The sequence below is a fragment of the Necator americanus genome, chromosome II, assembly GCF_031761385.1.
Source record: "Necator americanus strain Aroian chromosome II, whole genome shotgun sequence".
NCBI classification, from domain to species: domain Eukaryota; kingdom Metazoa; phylum Nematoda; class Chromadorea; order Rhabditida; family Ancylostomatidae; genus Necator; species Necator americanus.
This window is the reverse complement of record NC_087372.1, coordinates 2,265,917-2,293,417: the sequence shown is the minus strand read 5'-3', so window position 1 is coordinate 2,293,417 and position 27,501 is coordinate 2,265,917. Positions and strand designations below refer to the sequence as shown.

Genomic DNA, 27,501 nt, shown 5'->3' with positions numbered 1-27,501 from the left:
AGCTACAGCAAAAAAGAAAGAAATATGAAAAGAATGAAAATATTCTGCTTTACTTATTATTACTATTATTATTATTATTATTATTATTATTATTACTATTATTATTATTATTATTATTATTATTATTATTATTATTATTATTATTATTATTATTAATTCTAAATTCTAAATTCTCATCTTGAAATAAAAGAGAGAATGAAAATATTCTGTTTTGAATTTTTATTAATACCGTTATTTTTAATTTTTTTTATTCTGAAATAAAGGAGAGAACGAAGAGATTCTGTTTTTAATTTTTATCAAAACTGTTAATTTTACTTTTTTCTAAATTTTGATTTTTATTAATAATTTTAATTAATTATTTTAATCTTAAGAGATAAAGAGAGAACGAAAATATTCTACAGCAGAAAATAGAGAGAGAGAAAAAGATAATTTTCTTGAAGAAAGTTCTTTTTCTTTTTCTTAAAGACATAACAAATTCTGCTATAACCAAAATTTGGTGAAAAAACGTTTTTTGAACTTTTTTTTGTTCGCAGGAATAAGCACTAATTACTTAAATCACTACAGAAGTTAAAACTACTTTAAAAATATGTACTTCAAGTTTTCTTTTTTAATTTTTAAACAAACCATTAAAATTGCTAGGATAACGATTACAAGCGAGAAATTTCAAATAATCTCAAATTTCCGATGCGCCTGTAAATAGTTTCGTTTACTCCGAGAAAATGGTGTAAAAAATACCTATTGAATTTTTTTGAAATGATCTATCCATTGCCCACACTCTGAGAACTCGTTGAGTAACATTTTCTGCATGAATCTCATTTTTTATTTTACCAAATGAACTATTAATAAATATAACTAAATATAACTATAATAATACTAATTGTAATAATATAAATACTAACTAAACTAAATATAACTATGAATAACCACAAATAAATAAATACTAATTAAACAAAAAATTCCAAACAGACTCGCTGACGAATTTTTCTGCATGGATGTCGTTTTTTATGTTACCAAGTAAGCTATTAATAAATATAACTAAATAGAAATAAACAACCTATGTTTTATTTGTTCTCGGCCAACTTGTTACGACTTTGACATTTTCTTTGACATATTTTAATTCCACAACTTGTCATATGTATCCATAGTCGTCTTATGATGAATTATGAATGGTTCAAGCGCGGATAAAACGTGATGCATGCATGAAAATCCCGCCTAAATCGCATATTTTCTTGCCGAGGAGGAGGAAGAGGTTCCTAACACAATTAAGCTGGAAGAACTTTCTTGTCTAGTGTAATCTGCTAGATATGCTAAGGAAAAAAGTAATGAATTCCTGGAAAACGGACAGAGGAAACGGAGGGAAAAGATAATGAGAGAGAGAGAAAAAACATTTTTGCTCTGAATAATCGTCCCTGCTGCACATTTAGAGTTCAGTCTGGATTACAGTCATGCAAGAGTCGCGCAAAATTGCTAATCGAATGTGTGTCTAAACTGCCGCCCGACGAAAAACTGCTAAAGGCGTTGAAATCTCGGAATCAAAGCGGATGGAGGCGGGACGGACGGAAACGGCAGCGCAGCTCTTGCTCGTCCTTCTTCTTCTTCGACTAAACGCATTCAAGCAAAAGCATCGGCGGGTCCGTCCCACTTTATAACCGTGGATAAATTTAACGATTCACGTTTTATGTTAGCAAGTTATGCGTTACGAGTTTGACTGAGGAAGAGGAAAAACCGGATTTTCTCCTTACCAGGCGCAAGACATTTGAAAATGCCGGAAATATGCTGCTGTTGCTTTTTTTTTTAAATTTTTCCAGGGAAAAATCACCGTATGGATACTTTTTAGACCGAGTTTGTAGTGTTAGTTTTCGTTCTAAGAAAAGCCACAATCCGCAATTTAAAAAGAAGCGAATCCATCAAAATTTTGATAGGACGAGGAGGATACGGTACGAGCTTGGAAGATTTTCCTTGCTGAAGTTGATTTTTTATAGAGAAAAAGAGACTAATAAGGTTTGTCTTTGCAAAATAACTATGTAATTGTACAATAGCTATAAAAAACTATATCATTTATTACAAAAAAAAAATATTGAAGGAAAACAAAGTCAAAAAGGAATATTTAATATAAAAACCAGAAAAAAACCTATAGTAAATCCTAATCCTATAAGTATAATAATATAAAAGTATAATAATAATAGTATAAAAATAATGACATAAAAACATATTATTATTTTTACATTATTTTAAATAATAATTATTATACATTTTAATATAAAAATCAGAATAAAATCCCACAAAAAAATCCTAATCCTATAAATCCTTTGCTTATTTAGTACGTAACTGGTAAATAAGCAAAGGACTGTAGGATCCTATTTTTTCCGCAAAACTTTGAGGGTAAGCAAAGCAAAAATTTGTTGGTTTGTTTAAAAAAAAGTTCGGCGATCCTCATTTTCTCAAGGAAAATCACCTGCATTAACTACATACGTTAACCAGCAGTTAAATAATCTGATGAAGTAAAATAAAATATGAGAAAAATAAATAGGTAATAATAGATAAATAAATAAATGTAATAATTCACAATAAATAAATAAATTCATAATAAATAATCCAAAAGAAGATCAAACAAGATATGCAAGTAGAAATAAGTGCATCATATCTGCAATAAGTCAGCATGGATGACAGCTGATGCTCATCAGCTGGTAACGATCTTTCAGGATGTTCTTTATCCGTCAAACTGAAATTAAGTCGACGAATAACGACGAATGCGAACAAGCAACAATCGCTTTGTCCTTTTTTTTTGTTCGCTTCTGCTCAAAAGCTTTTTTTCTAAAAAAAAAGAACAAATTTTTCGACGAATGAGATGGATAAAGAGCATTTATAGAGAGAATGCGATTTTCGTACGATCGTTAGCGCTCGCCTCACAAAGAATTTTTTTCCTCCTCCAGAATCACTGATTTTGTTAATTTGTCAGCAGTACGTCTTGTAATGTATAAATATCTACTGTAAAATTTGATCTAATCAAAATTAAAAACTAAATTGTCAGCTTATCTTGTAATTAAATGTAAATAAATAGGTAAATATGTAAACATCGTGCAACGCAAAGTGATCAATTAAACTTTTATACATAGCTTAGTTATTTTGATATTATTTTTATTTGGTTATTTTTAGCTATTTTTACTCTTAAATATGTAAATTTTCTTCAAAAAAATTTTCTTTCCTGAATTAGAACGTTTAAAAAGATCGTTGGGAAAAATTCAAACAGCCAGAAATTTTTTCTTGTAATAATTTTCCTCCAATTCTCCATATTTGATATAAATCGGCAATTCGTGTCGTCGTCACGGATTTGACGTCACTGGTAGTTCCGTTGGTTTTTTTACCGCCTTAAGGCGATGCATCGATGATGAATAGGTTGTGTTCGTGTTCGTATGAGGTCGTCATACTTCATTCACTGGCATAAATACCTCAACTATCGTTTCATAAGAGAAGCAAAAGATCGATTATCGATTAGAATCTAGTAAGAAATATTAATTAGAAGTACTCTCATTGATTTTCACTGTTTTTCTCCAGAAATTTTCAAAAAGCTCATAGAGAAAATTTTTCTTTGGTATTATAAAACATACAATTTCATTCAGAAATATTTTTCAGTGATTTTCAGTGATTTTTTTTTCCGGGAAGTTTTCTGAAAAGTTCATAGAGAAAAATCTTCTTTGTTAAATAATTTAAACATACACTTTACCTTTGCCCCATTATCCCCTCGAATGAGTACACCCAGCCGTTATCGTAGTCGGTTTTTTCAACCAGATCTGCTTTGAGATGAGAACTTATAGTTATTTTAGTTTTTTTTAGTTATTTAAAGATCACCGAGTTTAGTTCATTAATGTTATTATTTTTTTTATTATGTTAAATATATTATATTTTTATTTGTCTTATTAATAATTTGTTAATTTCAACGTAATTTTTAATCGTAAAAACATATCCGTTACTTTTCCTCAAGGAACCTAAACGACTTGAAGGAATTAGACGACTGCTAGAATTCTCCATGGAAATCAATATTTTACGAAAAAAAAGAGTAAATAAGTACAAAATTATTATTGTAAACGTTAAATTCCTTGATATTTGTGGAAAATGGTAAATTTCTTTTTTTCAAAAGCAACTTGATAAGAAATTGATGTGAACTCAACCCTACTGGGACGTGACCCAGTGGCTCACCAAAAACTTTCCCTCATCACACCTCCGAGGCTCATTTAGTCGCCCTCAAAGGCGCTTTTTCACCAAATCCCTGTGCATAGATTAGTCATCTTTTATTTTGAGAACACATTAAAAGATCATGAAAGAAATTTTCAATCACAAAGAATTGTTAGAGAAAAAAACGGACACAAATAGAAGTTATAATGTTCCGCAAGAAAAATAAATAAACACAGTAGTAAATATGATAATAAATAATAAAATATCCCAATAAAAATCATAAATCATAAAAAAAATCATTCATAAAGAAAATATAGTAATATTAAATAATAACAAATCATTCATAAAGAAAATATATCCATGTCGAAAAAAAATATTTTAGATAATGTTGAAGAAAAAATTTTGTAACCCTTTTTTTCTGAAGAAAATGATAATAATAATAAAATAAACAAATAAATAAATAAATATGAAATAATAATGATCTCATGGGTAAGAATTCAAATAAGATTTCAAGTAAACATTCAACAGTAAACACAGATTTTAAGTTTTTTTTTATTTTTTTCTAGATAAAACTTTATAATCATTTGATCACGGTACCTTATTTGACCTTACACAACCATCAGTTTCGATAGAAAACGCTTCACTACTTACTTTTCCAGGCTTTTACCGGATAACCTAGGTTTTTTTCCGTCGACCATGAGTTACATTACTATTTTAGGAGTTAGTAAATTGAACGATAAAAAAACGGACATTAATTTCCTCCCCCCGATATGTACTGTAATCTCAGACGATTTTCCTCGATTTCCATAAAATCCTACCAAAGAAAATTAAATAGGTTTGAAAAATCTGAGGAGAGCTAGCAAAGCGACGAAAAACAAGGAATAGTTCCTCATTTGAGAGTAAGAAAAAGAAATTTTCCCAAGAAATCTCCTGAAATAGAATAGAATAAACGATAGAAGGACACATGTTATCTGATGGAAACGATGAGAAGAAAAATTTTAGTGGTCACGCAATGACTACGCAGTGAATCGCAGCGTATTTCTGGACAACCGACATCGGTGGCAAAAAAAAATGAAATCATTGATTTTCGTACGAATATATTTATTATTTATTATTTATTAACTCATTAATTTACTTTATACAGATTCATTTATATTTCATTTGGATGTTTTTTTCCAAGTTGTTGTTGTTCTTGATGTCAATACAATCAAATCTACGGAAATTCAAGGAAATATTCCATGATTAAGGACTGTTAAAAGTTTTCAGGAGAGAAAAAAATGGACTCCGTTTTTTTTTAATCGTTTATCAATCACTAAACGTTATCGTTATCATCTTCTCACCATTATTGAGCATTGATCAGTGATCCACTAATCATCATATGATTTCATCCCATAAATAATTTTTTTTTTCTCGTAATGTCACTAGAGGAGCACTTTTCATAGTTAACAAGCGAATTTTGAAAGAAAGACATCAAAAATCTATCACAAAAATTTGAGAGTGCTCGAAGAAGATAAAAAAGAATGTGGATTTGGTAGAAATATGACAGAAACTTGAAAAAATATTTTATTGGTCTTTAATAATTCGCTTAATTTCGAAAAGTGAGCAAAGAGTTATGGTTCGCGTAGAGAAAGAAAAGATTTAGTAGTGTAGAAAATAAGTTAGGTTTATACTTACTTTTAAAAAATCTTTTTAAAAAAAACTAACACCCAATACTTTCTAATATTTTCAAATATTGGATGGATGTCTAAAAGGGCAAACTCAGAAGGGTTTAATTATTTTATTTTGGGCGGAGGTTTTTATGTGTTATCCCGAAGCAAGGTTACGGTTTCTTTTTTTTAAACGGGACATTTTTTCATGAACCACTCAAAGTATATTACAGGTAGGACGTTTAATAAATAGATAGAATATTTTTAAAAAATATTTTATCTATTTATTTAATTGACTGACTAAAATAGTTTTTAATTTTTTAAAAGTATTCATCTTTATATTTTAATTTTATTTTATTATATAATAATATACGTTCAATGTACATTTTGACAATATTTTTATTGAAAGGAAAATTTAAGGATTGTTTTCTTACAGCTGTTTTCACCTAATGGCGGGAGCCTTTTTGCGTATTTTGGATAAATAAAGCGATGAATGATCGCGTACGTAAAATGAAGGTGTTCTGGTTGCATGAATGAATGAATAAATGAATGAATGAACAACCAAATTAAAAGATGATCTTAGTGAGCTTTCATTAGTCTACAAAAATATATTATAATTTCCGAGATAAACTGGTTGTTGTTACAGGTTCCAGGAAAATCCTCTGGATTTCCTTGCAAAAGTGTGAAAATCACAAAGAATTACGAAGAAAGCGAAGAAGAAAGAAGAGGCGCAGAATTCCAGACGCTCCAGCGGTGAACAAAAGGACAGGATGGGGACTCCTAAACGAAATTTCGAGAAAAAAAAACCCACTTAGACCGCTACCGCATCAGTGAATTTCAAAAAGGCGCAATGTTCCAGAATCGAATATGTCAATAATGAGGGATGATCACTTTTAAATGATTCTCCCCAAATTTTGAGATGGTTGGAGAATTCTAAGGTCTTTTTTTAGTGGCGCTCCAGGCGAGCGCCGAGCAAAAGGCTATGATATTCTCGTGGGAAAACCTGGCGGGTCCAGTGAATTAAGCTGCAAACCAATCCCTCTTTTCGGTTTTTATGGATTTATAAAATCTCGACCAAACCTCCAAATTGTAAGGATGTACCAATTTTCGTCGATTTATTACTTACTTTTAATAGTTTTTGTAAATAAATACTAAATTTTTTTCGCTTTATTTATTTTTTTTTTACTTTTCCATACCCCAAAAATTCTTTAGGAACTGAAAACAACAAAAAACAGCACGAGCTCGTTAAAACAATAAAATATCATTTTAAAAAAAAAACTCGTCCCACACAAGAAGACGGGAAAGCGGTGATCCGAGAGTCCTCACATGGTTTAAAGAAATTTCTAACAACCAAAATTAAAAATCAAAATTAGGAGCGAAGTTCTTCTTCTTTTTTTCTTTTTTTTTCTTGCAATCTACGTCATCAATATTATATTATATATTTTATATATTATATAATATATAAATATTTTTAGCGTAGGTTCGGAGAAGAAATATTGATGTCCCTTGGAGGTTGTGGATTTGCTGAGTAAAAGTGAAAAAATGAAATGCGGTCGTTCTCCCTGGATTTCAAGGCATTCCAACGTCCATGGCCGCACTTTTGCAAACGTTTTGTGTTGTTCGTGCAAATGCACCAAGCATCACCTGTTTTCCGACTCGTTCATACTTTTTGTTGTTAGAGTACGCACAAACGTGTGGGCGCGATATTTCTTTGATTAGTCCGTAGCATCCTGAGAAAATGAGTACATTGTAGGGGCCTTGCGTTATCGTGGCTTACGTCGCCGTGGTGCACAAACGTGATCGTAGTCGCGACGACAGCGGAGGGTTCCTGCCGCGAACTTCTTCCTACTGTACTTGCCACTGATGTACGGCAGTGTATTTAAAAAGCCGTCCGCAATGATCGCGTTAGTGCTCCAATTCCAAATTCCATCTGGATTCTGGATGGCTCTGGATGAGCCGTCTACCAGTAGAAAGAGTAAGTTCGATACTGTCATCTGAGCGATCTAAGGAGCCAGTCATCAAGTCTGGACTATTTTGAACCTCACCTTGATTATTAGTCATCTAACCATCACTTGTATATAGCGATTATATATTTTTGTCACTTCGATATAATTATGTTGTGGTTGTTTAGTTGTATGTAGTGGTTATTTATGTTTATTCGTCATGCGGTCGTTAATTACATACATTTTTTTGTTTATTTGCATTTTTTTGTTCATACTGTACATAAACAGCCATCTTGTGCTGTAGCAATTTCTTGAGGATGGACTCTGAGGGTCGGGGACACAGAGGCTCGAGGAATCAGAGGGCCTGGGATCGACCGCACTAACCTGTGGGCCAATAAATCAAAGCGAGGCTGCTGAAACCAACCGGTCAGCTACGGATCCAGAGTAGTTAGGCCATCATTGTGACTTAATCTCCTCGGATCCGGAGAGTTATGACCTCAATCCGCCATTTCGCAGCTCCTTCGGGAGTGGACCTAGGAGGCGAAGACACGCGTCGCCGCCGCGCTGTTCAACATAATCTGCGCCGGTCCTGTGTTATGCATGCAAATTTGAGTGTGATGAAATCAAGTGTGGTTACTCTTTACTCTTTATGCATATACATCCTATTAAAAAAAATTTGTACTGTAATAAGCGGATGATTAACAGATTAATAAATAAACTGGTCTACATTCACAATTATTTTCCCTCAAAAAAAATCTTTTCGCCCTATTTTCCGAATTTTCTTCACATACCTCATTGTTTCTGTTTACCGTCACACCTATGTATCTCTTCTAATAAACAGGTAAGCAAATATCACATGTTTAACTATAACCAGTATAACCGTAAATTTCTGGAATTTTCTAAAGTTCAGTTTATTTTTCAAAAACATTTCCTGTGCGCCGAACACACTGCAAAACACATTCTCCTTCTGCAAAAGAAAAAAAAAGACGTCCTGCTAATGAAAAGAGGTCTAATTGATGATGACTAGCAGATGAGGAGGAGGAGGATTGATCGAGATCTTCAAAGCTGAGCATCTGCGTGAATTAAGGAGATAGCCTGAAGCGAGCCTTCTTGTTTTCTACTTGCCGCTCCGAAAACATGTTCATCTATGAACATCCTCTTCTTTTTTCCGTGTTGATTATGTGCGAAAAGAGAAAAGAGGTAGGGGAAACCAACACAGAAAAATTCCTTATTCATATGATAATATTCATCAAAAAACGACCACTTTTTGTAACTTTTTGGATAACATTTCTAGAATAATATTTACTTAGTTGTTTACTTATCATTTGTTTATTTATTACATTACTTTTTTTTAAATTTTAAATATCATTCTTTATTCTTGGTTAAGTGGAGTGCTGAATTTCGCTGAAGCCAGGTTTGATATATGTAGTGTAAAAATGCACTCGAACTGACTTCAGAAAAAAATTTAGAAAATTAGTGTAACAAAAGGAAATATAAATTAATACAAGTTATCGAGTAAATCAAAAATAAAAAATAAATTAGGAAAGAAACCAAGTGACTAGATCAAATAAATCAACAAACATTTTGTAACTTGGATAACATTTCTAGAATAATATTTACTTACTTGTTTACTTATCATTTATTTATTTATTCCACTACTTTTTTCATCCTATTTTTAATTTTAAATATCATTCTTTATCCTCCACACTTCTCCATTTTTCTTTGATGCTGATATGGTCGGAATTTAAGCCGAAAATTCAAAAATGAACAAAAAAAAAAAAAAAAAAAAATTCAGATGTTGCAGATCTAAATATGTAGCTTAAAACGAATTGTGGAGAACAATAGAGTAAAGATGTTGAATGGATTTTTTCGGAGTTTTTTTTAAATTAAAATTTAACGAATTCTAAAAGAACACTCAAAAAGCACATCAGAATACCGTAATGAGACGAAAATAAATGAGAACAACACATTTCGCTGGTGAATGATGATTGAAATTTTTTTTCTAGCGATGGATGAGTTTTGTGAAATTTTTATTGATTTTTGTGGATGAATTTTTTTTTCTCATAGCCCAAAACTTCCTTTTTCTTTTTCGGATAACAATTTGTCAGAGAAAGAAGTCCTTTTTTTGAATAGAAAATCTTTTTTGCTTGATTCCTGAGCGGAACTACCGTTACAAAATCTTTAGTACTATCCTGCTACGGTAATTTTTTGTGCATCCGATCCTTCTTGGGATGATTCTGTGCTCTCGCAGTCTCTCGATCCCATTTCTGCTGTTGAGATTTTTTTTAAAGATTTTTTTCCCTGTATAAGAAGTTAAAAAATTCCTAATTTATTCCTCTGAAAACCTAACTTTTCATCGAATTTATTTTTAAAGAAAAAATCCTTCGAAATTACTAATTGCGATTATTTATGTAAATTCTTCCAACCGCATTGCACCAATGTCGTCTCTCAAGCACGAAAAAAGGCGCTGACGTGACTTGACGGTGATTCGTAGTCTTTCGTCAATCCATAAAAAGTACATGATAAATTCTGGGATGTCACATCGGTCGGTTTTTTTTTTCTCGGATAAAATATTCCATTGCTGCAACGAATAGCAGCAAATGAAGCTCAGAGTAGATCCGTTTAAAGCGTACATGTGTACTTCTAAATAGTAAATACATGTTTACATGCCCTCGGGTCCCCCCGCCTCAGGGGAAAGAGCAGTAAATTTTCGCTGAAATCACGGGGGACTCCTGAAGTGTTCACTGGTCACATTCCCCATTTTCTGCGGCTTTGTTGAAACAAATGTTTTCCGCCTAAATCGTTGATTACCAGAAATTTTCCTTGAGAATAGCTCCTCCACAAGGATTGAGGGGAATTTTTTATAACAAAAATCCAAAAATTTTGTTATCTACATATGACTAAGTGTTATGGTTGTGTACAGCAATAAAAAATCGAAAAATTCTAATAAATCGAGAAATATGGAATGGATAAGTGCATCGCAAATTATTCTAAAATAAATACTGTTTTTACTCATATGTGTTTGTTTGTGTGTGTTTCTTTCAGGAAAAAAAGAAAAGGAGAAAAGAAAGGAAAAAGGAGGAAAGAAAAAACATTCTGATCCTTAGAAACAAACGAAAAATTCTGTTTTGTAACTGTTTAACTATGAACGATCTTATTTTTTTTTTGTCGAATTAGCAAGATGAAGTAGATCCTTGCAAATCCTTCCTCTTTCATGCTCTCTTTCCTCTCAAGAAAAAAAACCACCTATTTCTTTTTTTTTTACAAACATTGACTTTTATTCACATTGTTCACGAAGGAAATTTCCTGACCAACTAGTATGCAGAGCGGAAAAAAAATCCTATTTAGTTTCTTTGTTCAAGTTTCACAAGATCTGTCATTACGGATGAAAAAAGACGAAAACGTGGAAAAAAACCAACCAAAGACAACTGATTGAAATAACAATTTGAATTTTTTTCTTGCAAAAATACGGTCCAGCAATGTTCAAAAAGGTCTTTGTTCTCTTGTAATTTTCTCCTTCGGCATTTTCGTCGAACGTTTCTCTTCGCGTTATAAAATTCCTTTGAGAATCACTTTTTTTAATTTTGAAATTTTAAATTTCTAAATTCCCATAAATAACATCAATTCCAATCGAAGATGAATAAAACCTAATTTATTGTTAAGAATTTGAAAAATCTGCCTCACTAGCCCCTTTAATCCTAACAAACGTTCGTGGGGCCCTTTTTTCCCGGATTGTTCACATGAAAATTCTATTTCTGTCCTATTTTTTAGCCTATTTCCCAGGTACCTTTCGAGCCATTGTTAAATATGTAACAGAATACTTGTCACTTCCAAGAATATAAAAGTATGTATTCCCATTTGTTCCCACTTTTAGGTTTGCACTTTTAGGTGTGTGTGTTTTTAATTAAAGTAAACTAAGTAAATTTTTTATTTCTGTAAAGGGAATATTAGTACTTTGATTAGCGTGTCACATTTAAAAAAAATTACCCGTAGTAAAAGTATAAACATTGCTTGAACTCTTAGAATAAATACTTTTAAAGAGATAAAATATAATAATTTAAAAAGGGAAGAAAAGAATATATTTACAACCTGCGCTTATATATTATTCTTACACGAATTTTATATATTTAATCAATATTACTTTTCTAGACTCGATCTTTTTATATTTATGCTATGTGTCTCCTACAATAGCGAGAAAAGTTTTAAAATTTGTTGAATTTCACAAAAATTCTCCTCGTGAGCTGACAGTCGGCTGCCAGAAACCTCAGAGGCTCAGTCGAGTAAACAATAATTAAAGGCATCACCCCGCAAATCCGGGGTGGTACGGATTCCAGGTGGAGAGTTCCTATACGAGGTCGTAGATTACGGAGAGGGAGGTAATTCCGTCCATTTCTTCCCAATTGCCGTAAAAAACGCCCGGAATATGCGGCGCATGCCAAGGCTGGCGCGCTCCAATCGAACTCGTTGTTGAAAATAGCGCGCCGGAACGCTCCAAGCCGTATCTTCCTGGCCGCTATTTACGCCAATTAGGAAGAAATGGACGGAATCACCCACCTCTCCATAATCTACGATCCCGTATACGAATACTCCACCTGAAATCCGTACCACCTCAAATTCCTGGGGTGATGCCTTTAAGGCGACTACGCTTTTGTTTTCGGTTTGCTAATATTTTAGCGTTATTTGAAATTTGCACAACTAAATTTCTCCTCTTCCATGATGTCATCAAAATTTGAATATTCTCCAAATTTAATTTCATTTCAGAGAAATCAAAATTTTTCCAAAATTTTTCTGCAAAATAAATGAAACTGAAGAAAATCTGAATGATTTGAGAAATATTGTAAAGGACACAGTTATTTCTTAAATAATTGAATTAAATTGAAAATGAATTGAAGGATTTAATTCGAACTTAAATTAAATAAAAAGGTTCGAAATTCTCTTGAGTAACTTATCTTCAGAAGCAGAAATCGTGGAAATTTTCGAATATTCAGCTCCCTCAAAGATTTCAATAGTTTTTTTTTAGGAAACGTAGCAAAACATTGAACGTTCCTTCCTCTTTAAATACTTTTCACATAAGTAAAAGATAAGTTTACCAATTTAAAGTAGACAGAGTGTCTTGTTTTTGTTTACTGAGAATGTAGGCTACCTCAAATATATTTAAAATGCCACCAAAAAAATTATTTAATGAATTACTCATAAACTTATTGTGGAAAATGTAAGTGGAAAAATATGTTTAATAGAAAATTCCCTTATTACACTTCTTTATTGCGATGCCACGTGCTGTTCTTCAAATCCATAAACGTCGCGAAAAAACCATCCTATTTTGTTATCATCTAAGATTTCTTCTAACAGATGGCGTTAAAGATAACTATTGCAAAGATTTCGTTTCGTTTTTCCAAAACATTATTCCAGGGAAATGCTGAGAATCAGAAAATATGGAGTAGATTCTGTACATTTTGATTTTTTTTTTGATTTTTCTGATTCCATCTCGCATTTTTAGCATCTCTTCTAACAATTTTTTTAAATAGACTAAAAGGATCCTTTAGAAGAAATTAGCCGTAAAAATACTCGAAAAAGCAACCTAAACACCTAAAAAAATTTTATTAGATATTGTGGATACATCTTTTTTCTTTCTTATTTTTTCCGCAACCTATCCGTAAATATTCAAAAACGCTTTTAATGCTTTCTTTTTGCGGATAACACGTGAAATTTGTCATGTGAAAATGTCAAGAAATGAAATTTTCTTATCTATTCTTCACTACTTGAGGTGGTACCACTCAGCAATGCGATAATTTTTTCAAAGAACGATCATTTAAAGGAAACAGAACAAAATGAAACAGAAAATCATGGTTTGTGGGACCCACCTGACCGAAAACCTGTGTATTTGAATCGGTCGATCACCTTCCTCACCGCTGAATTCCATCTCGCTGGGTTTTTTTTTGATTTCCTGAAACGAAAACAATTTTTTTCTTCTTTTTTTTTGGAGTCACAGAGAAATGATGTGAGAAAAATGTGATGTTTGATGGCAGTGAACGCGGGTTGAAATGAATCAGAATCATCAAGAAAGCAGACGTTGACGAGCTATTCATAGAATATTTGCTGAGAAATAAAAAAAATCCATCCATGTTTGCTGTCATGTTTCTCGTTGAATGAAGATTCTATTACTATTCGAAGTTATCGTTCAAAAACGTTAACTGAAAAATATTTGAAAAGATTCCAAGAAGTCAGATGGCAAAGGCAAACATAACATCATTTTTTATTGCTCTTAGCGGAAGAAATCACGATTGTGGATGTGTCCAGACACGTGATCGTTCGATTATAGATCAAAAGTGCAAACGAATAGATCAAAGTCATTCAGGATTCACCTAGAAGATTAAAAAAAAAACTCTCCAAAGTAAATTTCTCCGGTGAAAAATGTCAAAAACTCCAAAATTCACGATGTATTGAATACAATTGAACGAATTGTAGGATATCCATGTTCCCGAGGGCGTGGATTATTCCTACAGTACGTACAGTTCCGTCCGCTTGTGCCATCCGTACATGCATAGTCCCGTCCACGTTATCATACCTTCCAGTGTTTTTTTATATTTTTCAACAACAAAAAAAAAGAATTATAGAAGGAAATAAGAAAAAAAGGAGGAAGCGAAAAAAGTCACCTGCCTATTTTTTCACCTTCGATCACAATTATATATTGATTTCCATAATAATAAGCTAGTTCCAGGAAATTTTCAAGACATTCTGAGTATTTGTGGAAAAAGACGGACGAAATCACGATTGAAGATGAGTCCAGACACGTGATCGTTCGATTATAGATCAAAAGAATAGATCAAAAGAATCAAATGGATTACTACATCAGCTATATATAATGATACTAACTTTTATAATACTTATACTTACAATATACTTATATTTACTTATACTTATACTTACTATTACTTATACTAAAATGGGAGTAATTTAGTATTTCCCGGAATAGGTGGCGAATTAGAAATTCCAAATGAACACCTAAAATTTTCTGTATTTTTTTTTGTTATTATTTAATTTTAAATTATTATTTATTTATTTAATTATATTTATTTAATATTTATATTTATTTAATTTTAAACATACTACTACCTGCCGTTTTCTAGTACTCCAGGAACAATGGTGATAAACAAATCATAGTAACTCCTATAGGAATTTTATAAAATCTAATAAAAAAAAATAAAGCAGCTACTAAATCCCTACAAAGGAATTTCCTATGGAGATTTTGAAGTTAGGAACGAATTTTTAAAAAATTTGTGGTAGTTACTGTCTTTGTTTTAACTTGTGAATATTTTTAATGATTTATAAATTAGTATTATTAAAAAAATAAACAATTATTATAACATTAATTAATATAATATAATATAAGTATTATAATATTATCATTTATTAAGGATTTATTAAAGGAGTGTTCTTTTCGTGAAAGGAATCCTTGTCGATCTTCATCGAATCAGAGGAAGAAAAAAAAACATTTCTGCCCCGTGTTTGGCGGCCAGAAAAGAGGGATGCAATGAATGATCGGAGGATTCGAGGAGTATGTGATGATGCAGTCAGTGACTGCAGGAAGGAAGAAAATGCTCCCGTTTAAAATTTTCCATTCAATAATCCAGCGAAAAAAAAAGGTTGGACATATGTTAAGATCATTTTCAGATAAATGGAACTCGGGATTCACGTAGTTTCTACGGCAAACAACTCGGTTGTCGCCCTCCTTTACCGAATTTCACGTGAAAATGCAGAAAAAAACCCTCTTTACCATACAATATGTTATTTATTATTGTATTATTTTACTTTTACCACAACTTTTTTTCTGTTATATATTATTTTATTAGTTTACTTTTTGTGCTCAGAGACTTTCTAAATCCAAAAAATAGCTCTCTTCTATTTATATTATGAGGAGGATCATTTTTCACGCCGAGAAACTGGCACTGCGATCCTACGTCACTCCAGCATACCGTAGAAACGTGGGATTTTCAGAGAACACCTGAAAGGTTCCTGAATTAAATCTATTCTATCTACACTTCGTTTACTCTCCGAAGTACTTGTTCAGAGATGTAAACGCAACGGAAACGTTCTCACATTTCTTAATGGATTCCGTTCACGGATCGCCACTTCGCGTAACGAAATCAGAGATCGTGCCGGCGCCGTACCGCGAAGCCAATTTGTCGGCTATTTAAACTTTGACTTGACCGAGCCTAAGCACATCCGAGAAAAGGTGGATCACATTCAGAGACGCACAGCAAGTAAACATCCGGAAAGGAATCGCTTATCGCTTGAGAAAAAAGGAAATAGATTTTCCCCGATAGATAAATTTATCAAAAATTTTGAGCAGCGCCGGAAATCGTCGTTTTTTCTCCGCCTCAAATCAAAAAGTCAAACTTTTGAATGCAATTTTATTATTTTATTTTTTTCAACGATTTAAATGGAATTTCATTAATTAATTAGCATTAATTATCCTTCATCGTCTGCCGCCTGATAGACAATTTTCTAAGTGGTCCTGCTAAGTGCTTTTTTTCAAGATTTTTTTCAAGTAAAAAAGACTGAAAGACTTTGAGATTACTTGAAAAATAACAGACAACAAAAGATAGACAGACAAAGTAAACAACAGCAATCAACAACAAATCAAATTAGTTTTCCGAACCATTGCTAATGTGCAAAAATGTACAGCGCATTCTTTTCTTCTTTTGCCTTCACGTTATTTCTGCTAGCAAATTTCACAGTACTTAAAAAAAAACATAATTATATTTGTAATAGTCTAAAAATTACAATGTAATTATCTAATAATTAAAATATTTAAAAAAATGCAGACGATAGATAGATACATAATAATTATGTATATTATCTGCGCCTTGGACATAGGCTGATTCAAAAAAATGAGGTCATTGAAGATTTTCTACAAACTATTCTAAATAGAACTCTTTGAATGATACTTCCTGAAAAAATCTGTTCTGCTCGTGTATATTAGCTGCAAATTACAGTAAGACGCTGATAAACAGTATTTGATAACGAAAATTCACAAGGAATCTAGTCTACTTGATCTTAAAAAACCCGTCAGTCAAAATTTTTGACATTTGTCCTTTATAGTAGAAAAAATCGAAATGGCTGTAAACGCAGTAGCTTCAGGAATGCGAAAAACAGCAAAAATGCAATTAATTCCGCACAAATCTGAGAATCACATTGAACAGCGGCTCCTGATTGATCAATTTATAGGACAAAGCAACTATTTACACCGTGGACACTGAAATTTTCACTATTACCTAGTTCAAAGGCATCAATCCACGAATCCGGGGTGGTACGGATTTCAGGTGGAGTATTCTTATAAGGGACAGTAGATTATAGAGAGGGGGTGATTCCGTCCAATTCTTCCTAACTGCCGTAAAAAAATGGCGCAGAAGATGCGGCGCGTACGCAAGGCTGACGTGCTCCAATCGAACTCGTTGTAGAGAATAGCGCCCCGGAACGCTCAAAACCACATCTTTCGGGCTGTTTTTTGCGGCAATTACGAGGAAATGAACGGGATCTCACCCATTTCTGCATTGTGTCGACCTTTTCGTGCTAAGACCCAACTTTGACGGATTGTGACTTGCTGGGTATAAGCTTGACGATGTCATGATCTCTTTTTATTGCGCTATATTCGCTGTTGTCCGCTGTTATAGAAAATAATTTTAATTTAAATAAGTTAAGTTCAAGTAAGTTTTAATAAATTCAAATTAAATTTGGAGAAATGGACACATTTTTCATTTCTTTTCTTCGACCTGCCTGAATCTTCATTCCTACCGTTTCCAGAGTCTGTTTAATTAGACAATACGTCATTCCAGGGGATCGCAGCTATTTGCTAAATTAATGTGTTTTTCAACTGCTGTAGTAAATAAACTGGAATTTTCTCATCAATCCATGCCTGGCCTTATTTCCCCGCTCCTCTGTACTTGATTCTGCTCGTGCCGGAACCCCCGTTCAAAACCGTGACTGATTATCGCTCACGATTTTTTGAATTCGATTTTCTGTCATTTCACTGACAATGATATGGAGATGTCATGATGACCGAAAAAAAAGGAAAGCATCGAAGCAGCAGCTCAAAGAAATTCTAAAGAAAACCCCACATAGAGAACAAATCAATTCCAATCAGGAAATATCATCAGTGTTTTTTTTTCCTCCTAATTTTTTTTTCTAATTTTCGTAGATAACAACAGTAAGAGTAGATAAGATTTTCAATGTAGATGACATGTGCACGTGCAAAAATCGGAGTCAGAACAGAAACTAAGGCAAAAATTGCAAAAGCAAAATAAAAATAAAATTTTGGTCAAGTAATAGAAGAAATTAGGACACCATAAGATCTGAAAATACACATCCGTGAGCGGATATTTCTATCATGAGTTTTATTTTTTTTTTTAGCAAAACAGCATAATTTTTATTTTTCTCGGAAAAAAATGTAAGAAAAAGATTTATACCGTTTTTTAGCAGAACAGCATAAGTTTTTTTTTTCATTTTTCTTAAAAGAGAAAGAAGTTCTTATTCCCTTTTCTTATTTGAAACGAAAACAAGAGCGAAGTAATTAAAAAGAAAGTAACCGGAGTAAAAAGCGATGAACAGTCCATGGTAAACAAGGCCTATACACGAAAATAAAGCAAGGATTTTCAAAAAAAAAAGAGGAAGGAAAAGAGAGGAAGGAAAAGAAAAAACGGGGTTGCTAGGAGAAAGCAATGAGGTGAAATACAGAGGAATTGAAACTTATAGGTGGGGAAATGTCAAAATATAAGGAGTATCGTGAATTGTTCAAGGATTTTGGACGAATATATAAGTTTTTTTCTTCTAATCCCTCTATTCTTTTAAATAATAACCGTTTACAACGAGAAACGTGGCGTAGTTGACGATCAAAAGAATAGAACGATATTTAAGCGCTTAGAAGCCTGTTTAAGGTGAAAATATTATTTTTGTCGTTACTTTGAGTTCCTTTATTTTTCTCACATGAATTTTCAAAATTTTATTAGCTAGTTAATAATATTTTAAAGAGAAAACGAAATGAAAACGTCTTGTTTATAGCTAAGCTGGGCAAAAAAATAGATTTTTATGCGCCTATGACGAACGACGAGAAATGGAAATTAAACAGGAATGTATGTATGTGCCCGGAGGAAATTTCCTTAAAAGCCTCCTTCGATAAAATTCATAAATTTGCAAGCGCCAATTTCTCGATAATATTGCAAATTCTGAGAATTATGAAAATGACGAAAATGCATTATTTATATATGTTGCAGGTAGGGTAAACAAAATATGTATGTAGCGCAAAAAAAGGACACGAAAACGTTTCGCTCTTCGATTAATTAAAGCGTTTTTGGCTGAAGTACTTTGTTACAGTACTTCTATTATTTTTTTATTTATTATTTTTATTGTTATCATTTTTATTATTATTTTATTTGGTATTTAATTGCTTTCCTAATTATCCGTGGAATAAAAATCGACTGTTTTGCAGGAGAACGAGCTTCTGGATGCAATGAAAAAACGAATCACAGGAAATCCTAATTTTTTCTCAAAGAGATTTTTTGCAATAGCAGGAATAACAACAACTAAAAAATTTTCTGCTTTTTTCCCTTTAATTAAATGAATACGAGGACTACGATGATACAGTAAGTAATTAGTAACCACAAAAGCCTGAAATAAACGAATAAAAGCGTAGAATTAAGGTTATAGAAAGTTATGTATGAGTGTGACGTAAAAAAATTTTCACTCACGTCTTCACTCTTCTTCTCCAGCTCTAAGAAAGTCCCACGGATAAAAAAGAAACGCTAATGATATCTATGAATACGGTGGTAATTTTCAAAAGGGTTAATTTTTACTTTCATACTTTCATTTATAAGTCACCGACTCTAATGAACTTCACAATCAAATAAACTAATCATAAGAAGAAATTATTTTAAGAAATCTATGAATAACCAAATATGAGAAATTTCTACGTACTATACATAATTTCCCAGCTAGAAAATACAAATAATTAATAATAAAATAATTCAGCACACAGTAAACAACATTTATCTTGTAGAATTAAGGGAACTCTCAACACATTGATACGGTAACAAGTTAATTAGTTGCAAAAAATCTGCAAAATCTAGAATACAAAAAATTCTAATTCAAACAGAACAGCAAATTGTAGGGATTTCATTCAAAGTGTTCTAAGATGAATGAAGAAATATTTTTTCGAAAAAAAAAATTATACAGTAGAGAAAGAAAAAATTCTAATCGCATAATCGCCACTAGGAAAATTAGCTGTGAAGCGGTTCCGTATTCGTTGTTATCACAACAATGAAAGGAGAGAATCGTTGGACGAAAAACATCGGCTGTTATCATCACTTCTCTCTATAAGCTCTATCATCGGGGGGTTTTTTTTTCTGTGGAGAGCAGAATATAAACAGACTCACATAAATACATACACGTACACAAAATTTCAATTCACGCCCCCGCTAACTCGTACACAAACACACACACAGAAAATCTCTTCGCACAAAAATACCCGGCTATATATTAAGATTTGCCTTAATTGAGCAATTTTTAGATTTTTACGGCCCGTTTTTTCCCCTTATCTTCAGTGATTAAACTTCATAAAATCCAGAAATAGATTTCTTTTTCGTTCAGACTCTGTCTGACCAATGGCGGGATGTGCGTATGTACGTATTCGTAGCGAATTTGATAGATAAGTTCCAGAATAGAAAATTCTGGAAAATGCCAACTTTATGACCTCAACGAGATTATGGCGATGGCGAGAAGTTCAAAAATAGAACCCAGTGAAAATTTTGTGATAGAGAAAAATTTTTACTGAGAGCAACTACCCGGGGACCTTAAATAATGGGTCCCATTCATACTTCAGATAGTTCCTTAAATATTAACTAACAATGTAACACTATATAAATTTCAAACACTTTAAGTTAAACGAATAAGATTATAGACTGATAGATAATAATACTAATAATAATAATAATAATAGTAATAATAATAATAATAATAATAATAATAATAATAATAATAATAATAATAATAATAATAATAATAATAATAATAATAATAATAATAATAGATAAGAATAAAAAATATATAATAAATGCGTATGAAAATATCTAAAATAAATATCAAAAATAGAAGAAATTTAAAAATTATTTCCAGGAATAGTTAGCTGATTCGATTTTTCGAATTCTCAGCCACAGAACAACAACTTGTTTATTTTACTACTATTCTATCCGTTTTTTTTCAGCGAAACAATCGTTTCCGTCACTCCAAAGAAACAAATTTGTAAATTTTCGGGGTCTTCGGTGCTCGATAATCTTTATTGCAAATATTTATCGTATCATGCAAGATGTTTTCTTGCCAATTCGAAGGGCGATTTTATAGCAAATCAGAGAGATAAACATAGACGGTGTTCTTAGTTACTACCTGACTTCCACGAATAACAAGTTATAAACAGTGCAGAATGCAGAGAGTTCGTTTAATTTCCTACGAGAAACGTTGCTTACAGTAGGAATGTTAAGTCTATGCCAAAAAAAAAGAAGAAGAAGATGCTTTTTTTCCCCTCTATTTTTTCTTCTCTGTAACGTTCCCTTTTTCCTATTCCTTTCGCTCCAAATCGTTACAAGTAAGCACTAATCGATTCATGATGACGAGATCTATCTATCCGGCTTATTATCTTATTATTTATCTTCTTGAAAAACATTTACAAAAGCACTTTTTCCTTAAATTACCAACGGCTATAAATTAGGGGATTAGGTTCCGGGATAAATGCGCCTTTAGGATATCTGACATTTGATATAAGCAAAACGCGTGAGACGTAAATGTATGGCTAAATATTCGTAAAATAGAGGTTGTCGTGAATTTTTTTTTTGGTAACGTGTTCATACGTATAATAGAGAGTTTTAGAATTCTTAGAACTAGACGAATCTGGCAGATTTCAAGCTGATTAGCTTTTCCAGCTAGAAAATATTCAATGAAAAATAATATAATAATAACGTTTGTGTTAGAAAATTAAACAAACTCTCTACACAGTGATACGGTAAGATGAACATGATTCAGGGGCAGGGATATAGGAGAAATTAATTAAAGCTAATAAAATTAAGCATTGAATAATGTAGAAGATAAGTAGGTAATAGATGAGAATAAGTAATACATGTGTAGTAAGTAAGCGGTAAGTAAAATAAGAAAAGACGTTAACCTGAGTTCATGTTTAATAAAACTGTATAAAGTTTATTGATTACTGTAGAAGGAAGTGGGACGTCTCTAATCATGGAAGAAAATTGTTAAGATTTTTCCACTTCCTTGCGATTTAATTAACTTAGTTACATTAACTTGTTATCAATACGATAATTGTTTTAGAAAAATTTTTTAGCTTAAGGTACCCGATGTTTCAAAATCGTAATGATGGGCTGAAGATGAAAAAGTTTTGATAACCGCTTACAAATATATAATCCTAAAAATTCAGGAAGTTGGTACATATTTCGTGCGGAATGACTATGGCCTCATAATAAATAAATAAATAAATGAATATAAAAGCACTGTAGGCATGAGATGAATAGGATGAAAATTAGTGGACAAATGCATAAATGAGCTATAACGTAAGGATTATAGGTCACGGATTAAATGCTGCTGAAGACAAAAATGCAATTCGATTACGTCTACGAGACTTTTCTGAAGAACGCTGCGTTTTATTTACAGAAATGCTGAAGCCTCACTAGTGAGGGAAAAAAAACTCACTGACTGCAACAAAGTAAACTCACAGCAGCAGCTTTTTCAGCCGACCTTAATCGCTGCTGGACTGCACGTAAAGATAGTGTGACAACATTTCCTTTTCATTCGAGTATCGGATATCCATAATTAATATTTTATAATATAATTCAAATTCAGAAAAATTTTAAAAGTCTTAACCAACACTAAAAATCTCAAAGCATCCTCTATATTCTAAAAGAAAATTTTTAATATCAGAAAAAAGGTCGAGTTCCCTATGGTTCCAAATGGACGAAATCCACAAACACTTAACTTACTTGATTTGATTTAATCTTAAAGGGATGATTTCATCGCCGGAAGCATCGCTTCCCGGAGATTTGACGTCCTTGAACGCAGCTCTCAATTTTCCGCGAGAACGCGCGAGTGAACGATACAACTTAAATATTTGCTCTTCGGTCGAACAATCATTTCAGTTTTTCTTTTCTGGCTCGGGTCATATCCACGAATTACTGTATCCTTCATATTATCTCACCGTGAACCCAAAGACCATATTTTACTTTTGTAACCTTTTTTTAGTAGAATAAATTCAGAAAAAATTGAGAAAATATTTCGTTTATATTTTCTCATATCAAACAATCATATTATAAACTGGAAATATGATCAGAATTTGCAATTTCCTCAAAATAGGAAATTAACTGACTCAGTTCTCTTTTTGAGCGAATTTCCTGTCATTATCTCATAATTTCTGCAGCCTATCTTTATTAAAATAAACGATAGGGTCATAGGGCTGACGATTACAAAAATATTCATCTACTAGCGTTACTACGAAGTAATCTTAATAAATGACCGTGAAAAAGAAAAAGAAAAAAGAAAAGAAACCGGAAAAAGAAGCAGTACCGAAAAGCCTACGGTCAAAGTCCTAGGTCCCATATCGATTATTGCCCTATCGATCTATGGTGAAGGGGGGCGCCAGCGCCCGACGATGCGCGCAACGATGAAAGAAGTAATGCGCTAGGCTCACATAATGCATAATCAACTAGGTTACTGTAGATGCCGTGCGTACTGTAATATTTTTTGTATACTTCCAAGATGGGAATCCTTAACTTTAATTTTGTCTTAAAGATGTCTGTTAAACATGGATTTAAAACCAAAAATCCATGTGGATTATAAAATAAAATTTAAATTTAAAATAAAATAAATCATAAAATCATAAAATTCTGTGAGCAACCGCACATATGCGATACAATCCATATTGCTCCTTAGAATCCTACGTAAGAAGAAAAACACTTTAATATGAATATAAGCACAGTTATACGTTGAATAAACATAAATAAACAACTCTTCAAAACAAATGGTGCTGCCAACTGCTATAGGGAAAATTATAAGAGAGATTAGTTATAACCATCACTAGTAACGTTGATATATCGTTGGTGGAGAAAATGAGCGTTCACGGATATTTCTTCCTGTTTTCCCTCCTAATCCCGCCGCATAAACAACATGTTATTTTCTCAAAGATTCCTCAAGGTTTTCATCGTATTAAGGAAATGTGAGCGAAAAATCTTATAACTCATTTCTTCAGGATAATTTAAGCCTAGGAATTGCATCAACGAAAACTGATAAGAGTTTGACCAACCGTTGCCAGCTTTTTTTTCCCCTTATAGAAAAAAATCATGAGTTATTCAGTGGGAATCTTAACATGATGAGATATTTTCAAAACGAGATAATCAAAAAATGTTCCTGGAGATAGTAACGGATATTACCTAAGCAAGCGACCTCTTGACATATTCGAACAATTAGGAAAATTCTTCGGATTTACCTCAGCTGGATTTGGTTTGAAGAAACTAACCAAGAAAAAAGAAGAAGAAACTCTGCAAGAAACTGCTCCCATGATTAGATTCGACATGAGGAAAACCCAAAAAGATCGATATGCATCTGTTGTGTGGAATGAAAATGTAAACTTAACATCCTCACTTTGAAATTTTTCATGTCACCATAATCAATCGATACTGGGGAATTACTCTAAAAATACCGCCCCATCTTCGCTAGCCGATATTTTCATGGAAGAGCTATCGTATAATCGCAAAACCTCACCAGAGTAACTTTAAAGTGTATCACCCTCAGCAATTTTTGAAGCTGGACAGCGTTCACGTGCCGATTACTGTAGAAAGCAAAATCCTACAATGATAGAACAATCACGGTAAGCCTATTCTTTTCCTTTTTCACAAACCCCTGATGTTATTTTCCACCTTCCGGCAGAATTTCCGCCCACAACACTTCCGCCACGGAACAATAGTTCTAATCAGAACAGCATGATACAATTATCATGAATTATAAAGTAAAATTTCAAGTTAGGAACCAGTTCCTAACCATTGCTGGATTTGCTTTTAATCCGTCTGCTCACTGTAATGTCCATGATTTTTGTGAGCGGTCTATTGTACTTCGTCCTACTTTGGCAACAGATTTCGTACACGAACGCCCAGAAGAAAAAAACTGACCAGATTACCGTATTTCAGGAGTGACGAGTAGTGATATCCTAGCGGATCATTTCCGTGAACGATTCAGGCTTCAGGTAGGAAGTTGTTATGTAGGAAACAAGGAAGAGGGCGCATCTTCTACACGTCCTCTTCCTTGCTTCCTAACAACTTCCTACTTCATGGATTTTCATGCACTTTGAAAGTTTAAGATGGTATATGGGTCAACGATCGAGGAGAATATTTCAATATAGCACCTACAGAAGGTGAAAAGGTAGCCGTGACAAGTCATGATCGTCCTGGCTCGTCCTAAAGTTAAAGGATCCTAGGCGAACCGAAGATCTGATTCCTGCACTGATCAATAAGCACGATCCCGATGGAAGTAATGCCTCTGCATCCGTGTTGGAAAGAAAAGCAGTAACTTCTTTACATAAACCAACATAGTTATTATCGTTAATTATTAGTGCCACTACATTGTTAACTTAAATTCACATTCTTAATTACATTCTTCCTAAAGAGGATCTGAGGACACTCGGCGTGGACAGGCCAGACGTAAGGTTTCGCAGACTATGGAATAGCGACGAATGGATTGATTCTGTCCAAGCTCTCGCAGAAGATCGAGAAGGTTGGGCAGAGCTATGTTCAACGACGGCACACCTCGGCGAAGATGCGGGTAATCGCGTCAGGCGATGACATCAACCTGCCGATTAAGTAAAGTAAGTAAGTACATTCTTAACTACACCTAATCCCAAATCTAAGAGAAAAAAAATGAAATTTAATTTCTTAACTTCCACAACCCCGTGCACCTCTTCCATCAATAAATTAACTTTTTGTAACCGCATAACATCGTGTCGTAAATGATATCGAAAGAATTTCTACAAGATTGTAAACAGAAAGTCGCAACGTAGTTCTTAGCAGAAAATTTACGTTCTTGTGATAAGTTAATCCGATTGAAAAAAAATGCCTTATCTAAATGTCGAAAGCCTACTCCACATGTAGTTATGTATCAAACGAAAAGAAATGAAATCATGCAAACCTTAAAATCGTCAAAATCTAAACAAATGTACAACTTCTGAAGCATATAGTCATCATTTTGAAAAAAAGTGAACTCTACGGGTTGGTATTATGTTCCTCTACATGAGTTACAATGAACTAATAAATACGTGCGTAAACAATGTGTGTTTTTCTTCTTCCATGCTCAGTTCCTGTTCTCCATGCCAGAATGCATGCAAAAAGCTTTCATATCGTCGCATTACTAGAGTTGAAACTTAGATGATAGAAGTTCCTATTTATTGATGTTCTGCTCTTTTTTAAAAAAAAAAACTTGGAATCATGTGTAAATCATGTATCTGCATGCGTAAACAAGCTGCAAGCTAGGGGCTCACTTACCATTTATACAACATCGCTAGAAAAATTCCACATTTAAACCTCTACATCAACCATATGAGTTACTACACAGCTATAAATCCTACATTTATCGGTATGTTCCATACTTCTTGCCGTGATTACCCCAGTATTCCGGATCAGGGTCTGAATCTGGAGGAATTCCAAGTTCTTCATCGCTGAATTCGTGCAAATATGGCATATACCAATGGCCCTAAAACCGTCATTCGCCTTTATGTTATACAGAAAATCTGCAAATAAAAAAACTTGGATTGTACTCACAAGCAGATGGCCAGAATGATAGTACATATGATATGAGAACCAGAACCAAAGCAAGGCCGAGATGAAGTAGGTCACACATCGATCAATATAAGTGGTACCCATTGTTGGTGCGCGATAGAAAAAGCTGAATCAGGTACGAGATAAAGAAAAATAATGAGAAAATATCATCTTATGATTAAGAGAACTGGTAGCAGCTACAGTACTCGGAAGTGAATTCGTCTAATACATCTATAGTGAAGTCAAAACGACATGAAGTACGGTGCAGTTGCGTTAGCGGCTGCGCTCGATTCGGCGCGATGGAGTTAGCGTTTGGAATCGAGATGGAACCATCACGAATATAGCGAGAAGTGGTCCAGCATGGCTCCTCAAAGATTCTAACTGCTGCGCACCGCTTCAAGCGCAGCCCGCAGCCGCTTACGCAGCTGCACTGTGCTTCATGTAGTTTTGACGCTATTGTAGCTCCTTTTATTTGCGATGAAAAAAGAAGTATATCTCGTTAAAAAGTGGAAACAACAGTGATTTTCCTGTTTCCAAGCAAACATCATCATGACATACTCGGGAATCAGCTTATCTCCTTTTTCTGGAGAACCTCGGTAAACGCCATCATATGTATGAAGCTCTGGATTTTCTTGTGCTCCCATCTTTCCTCCAACGGGTACATTTGGACCAATTGCATCTTCACCCCAAACGAAGCGGTGTCTGAAATGAAACGGTTAAAGGAGAATGATACAAGATGCAGAGCAGTCAAAATTACGAAAATTAATGGATGTTATAGGATGTTTTACCTGATTGGACCAAGACTGGCCCTCCCTCCTATGAGCCCTTTCACTCGCAGTTGCCTAGCAGCAGCAAGTGCGAGGTTTCGACTCAACATCGCTGGAACATTTA

General features: G+C 33.2%; 1 protein-coding gene across 4 annotated transcripts in view; it reads right to left on the bottom strand.

Annotated features, from left to right (window-relative positions):
• RB195_016645 (uncharacterized protein) overlaps window positions 1–27,487 on the bottom strand; it is a gene marked incomplete at both ends in the record, with an annotated part of 86,401 nt that extends 58,914 nt beyond the window's left edge. For 2 of the 4 annotated variants that reach the window (XM_064183270.1, XM_064183271.1), the window contains 9 exons: window positions 13,624–13,706; window positions 14,416–14,419; window positions 15,736–15,764; window positions 15,860–15,949; window positions 20,733–20,883; window positions 26,442–26,545; window positions 26,614–26,737; window positions 27,169–27,312; window positions 27,399–27,487. In XM_064183270.1, coding sequence (XP_064039148.1) covers window positions 13,624–13,706; window positions 14,416–14,419; window positions 15,736–15,764; window positions 15,860–15,949; window positions 20,733–20,883; window positions 26,442–26,545; window positions 26,614–26,737; window positions 27,169–27,312; window positions 27,399–27,487 — 818 coding nt within the window. Of the gene's footprint in view, window positions 1–13,623; window positions 13,707–14,415; window positions 14,420–15,735; window positions 15,765–15,859; window positions 15,950–20,732; window positions 20,884–26,422; window positions 26,546–26,613; window positions 26,738–27,168; window positions 27,313–27,398 lie in introns of those variants that run through there. The other 2 variants (XM_064183267.1, XM_064183268.1) reach the window with 2 other exon arrangements.
• Window positions 27,488–27,501: the final 14 nt, after the last annotated feature.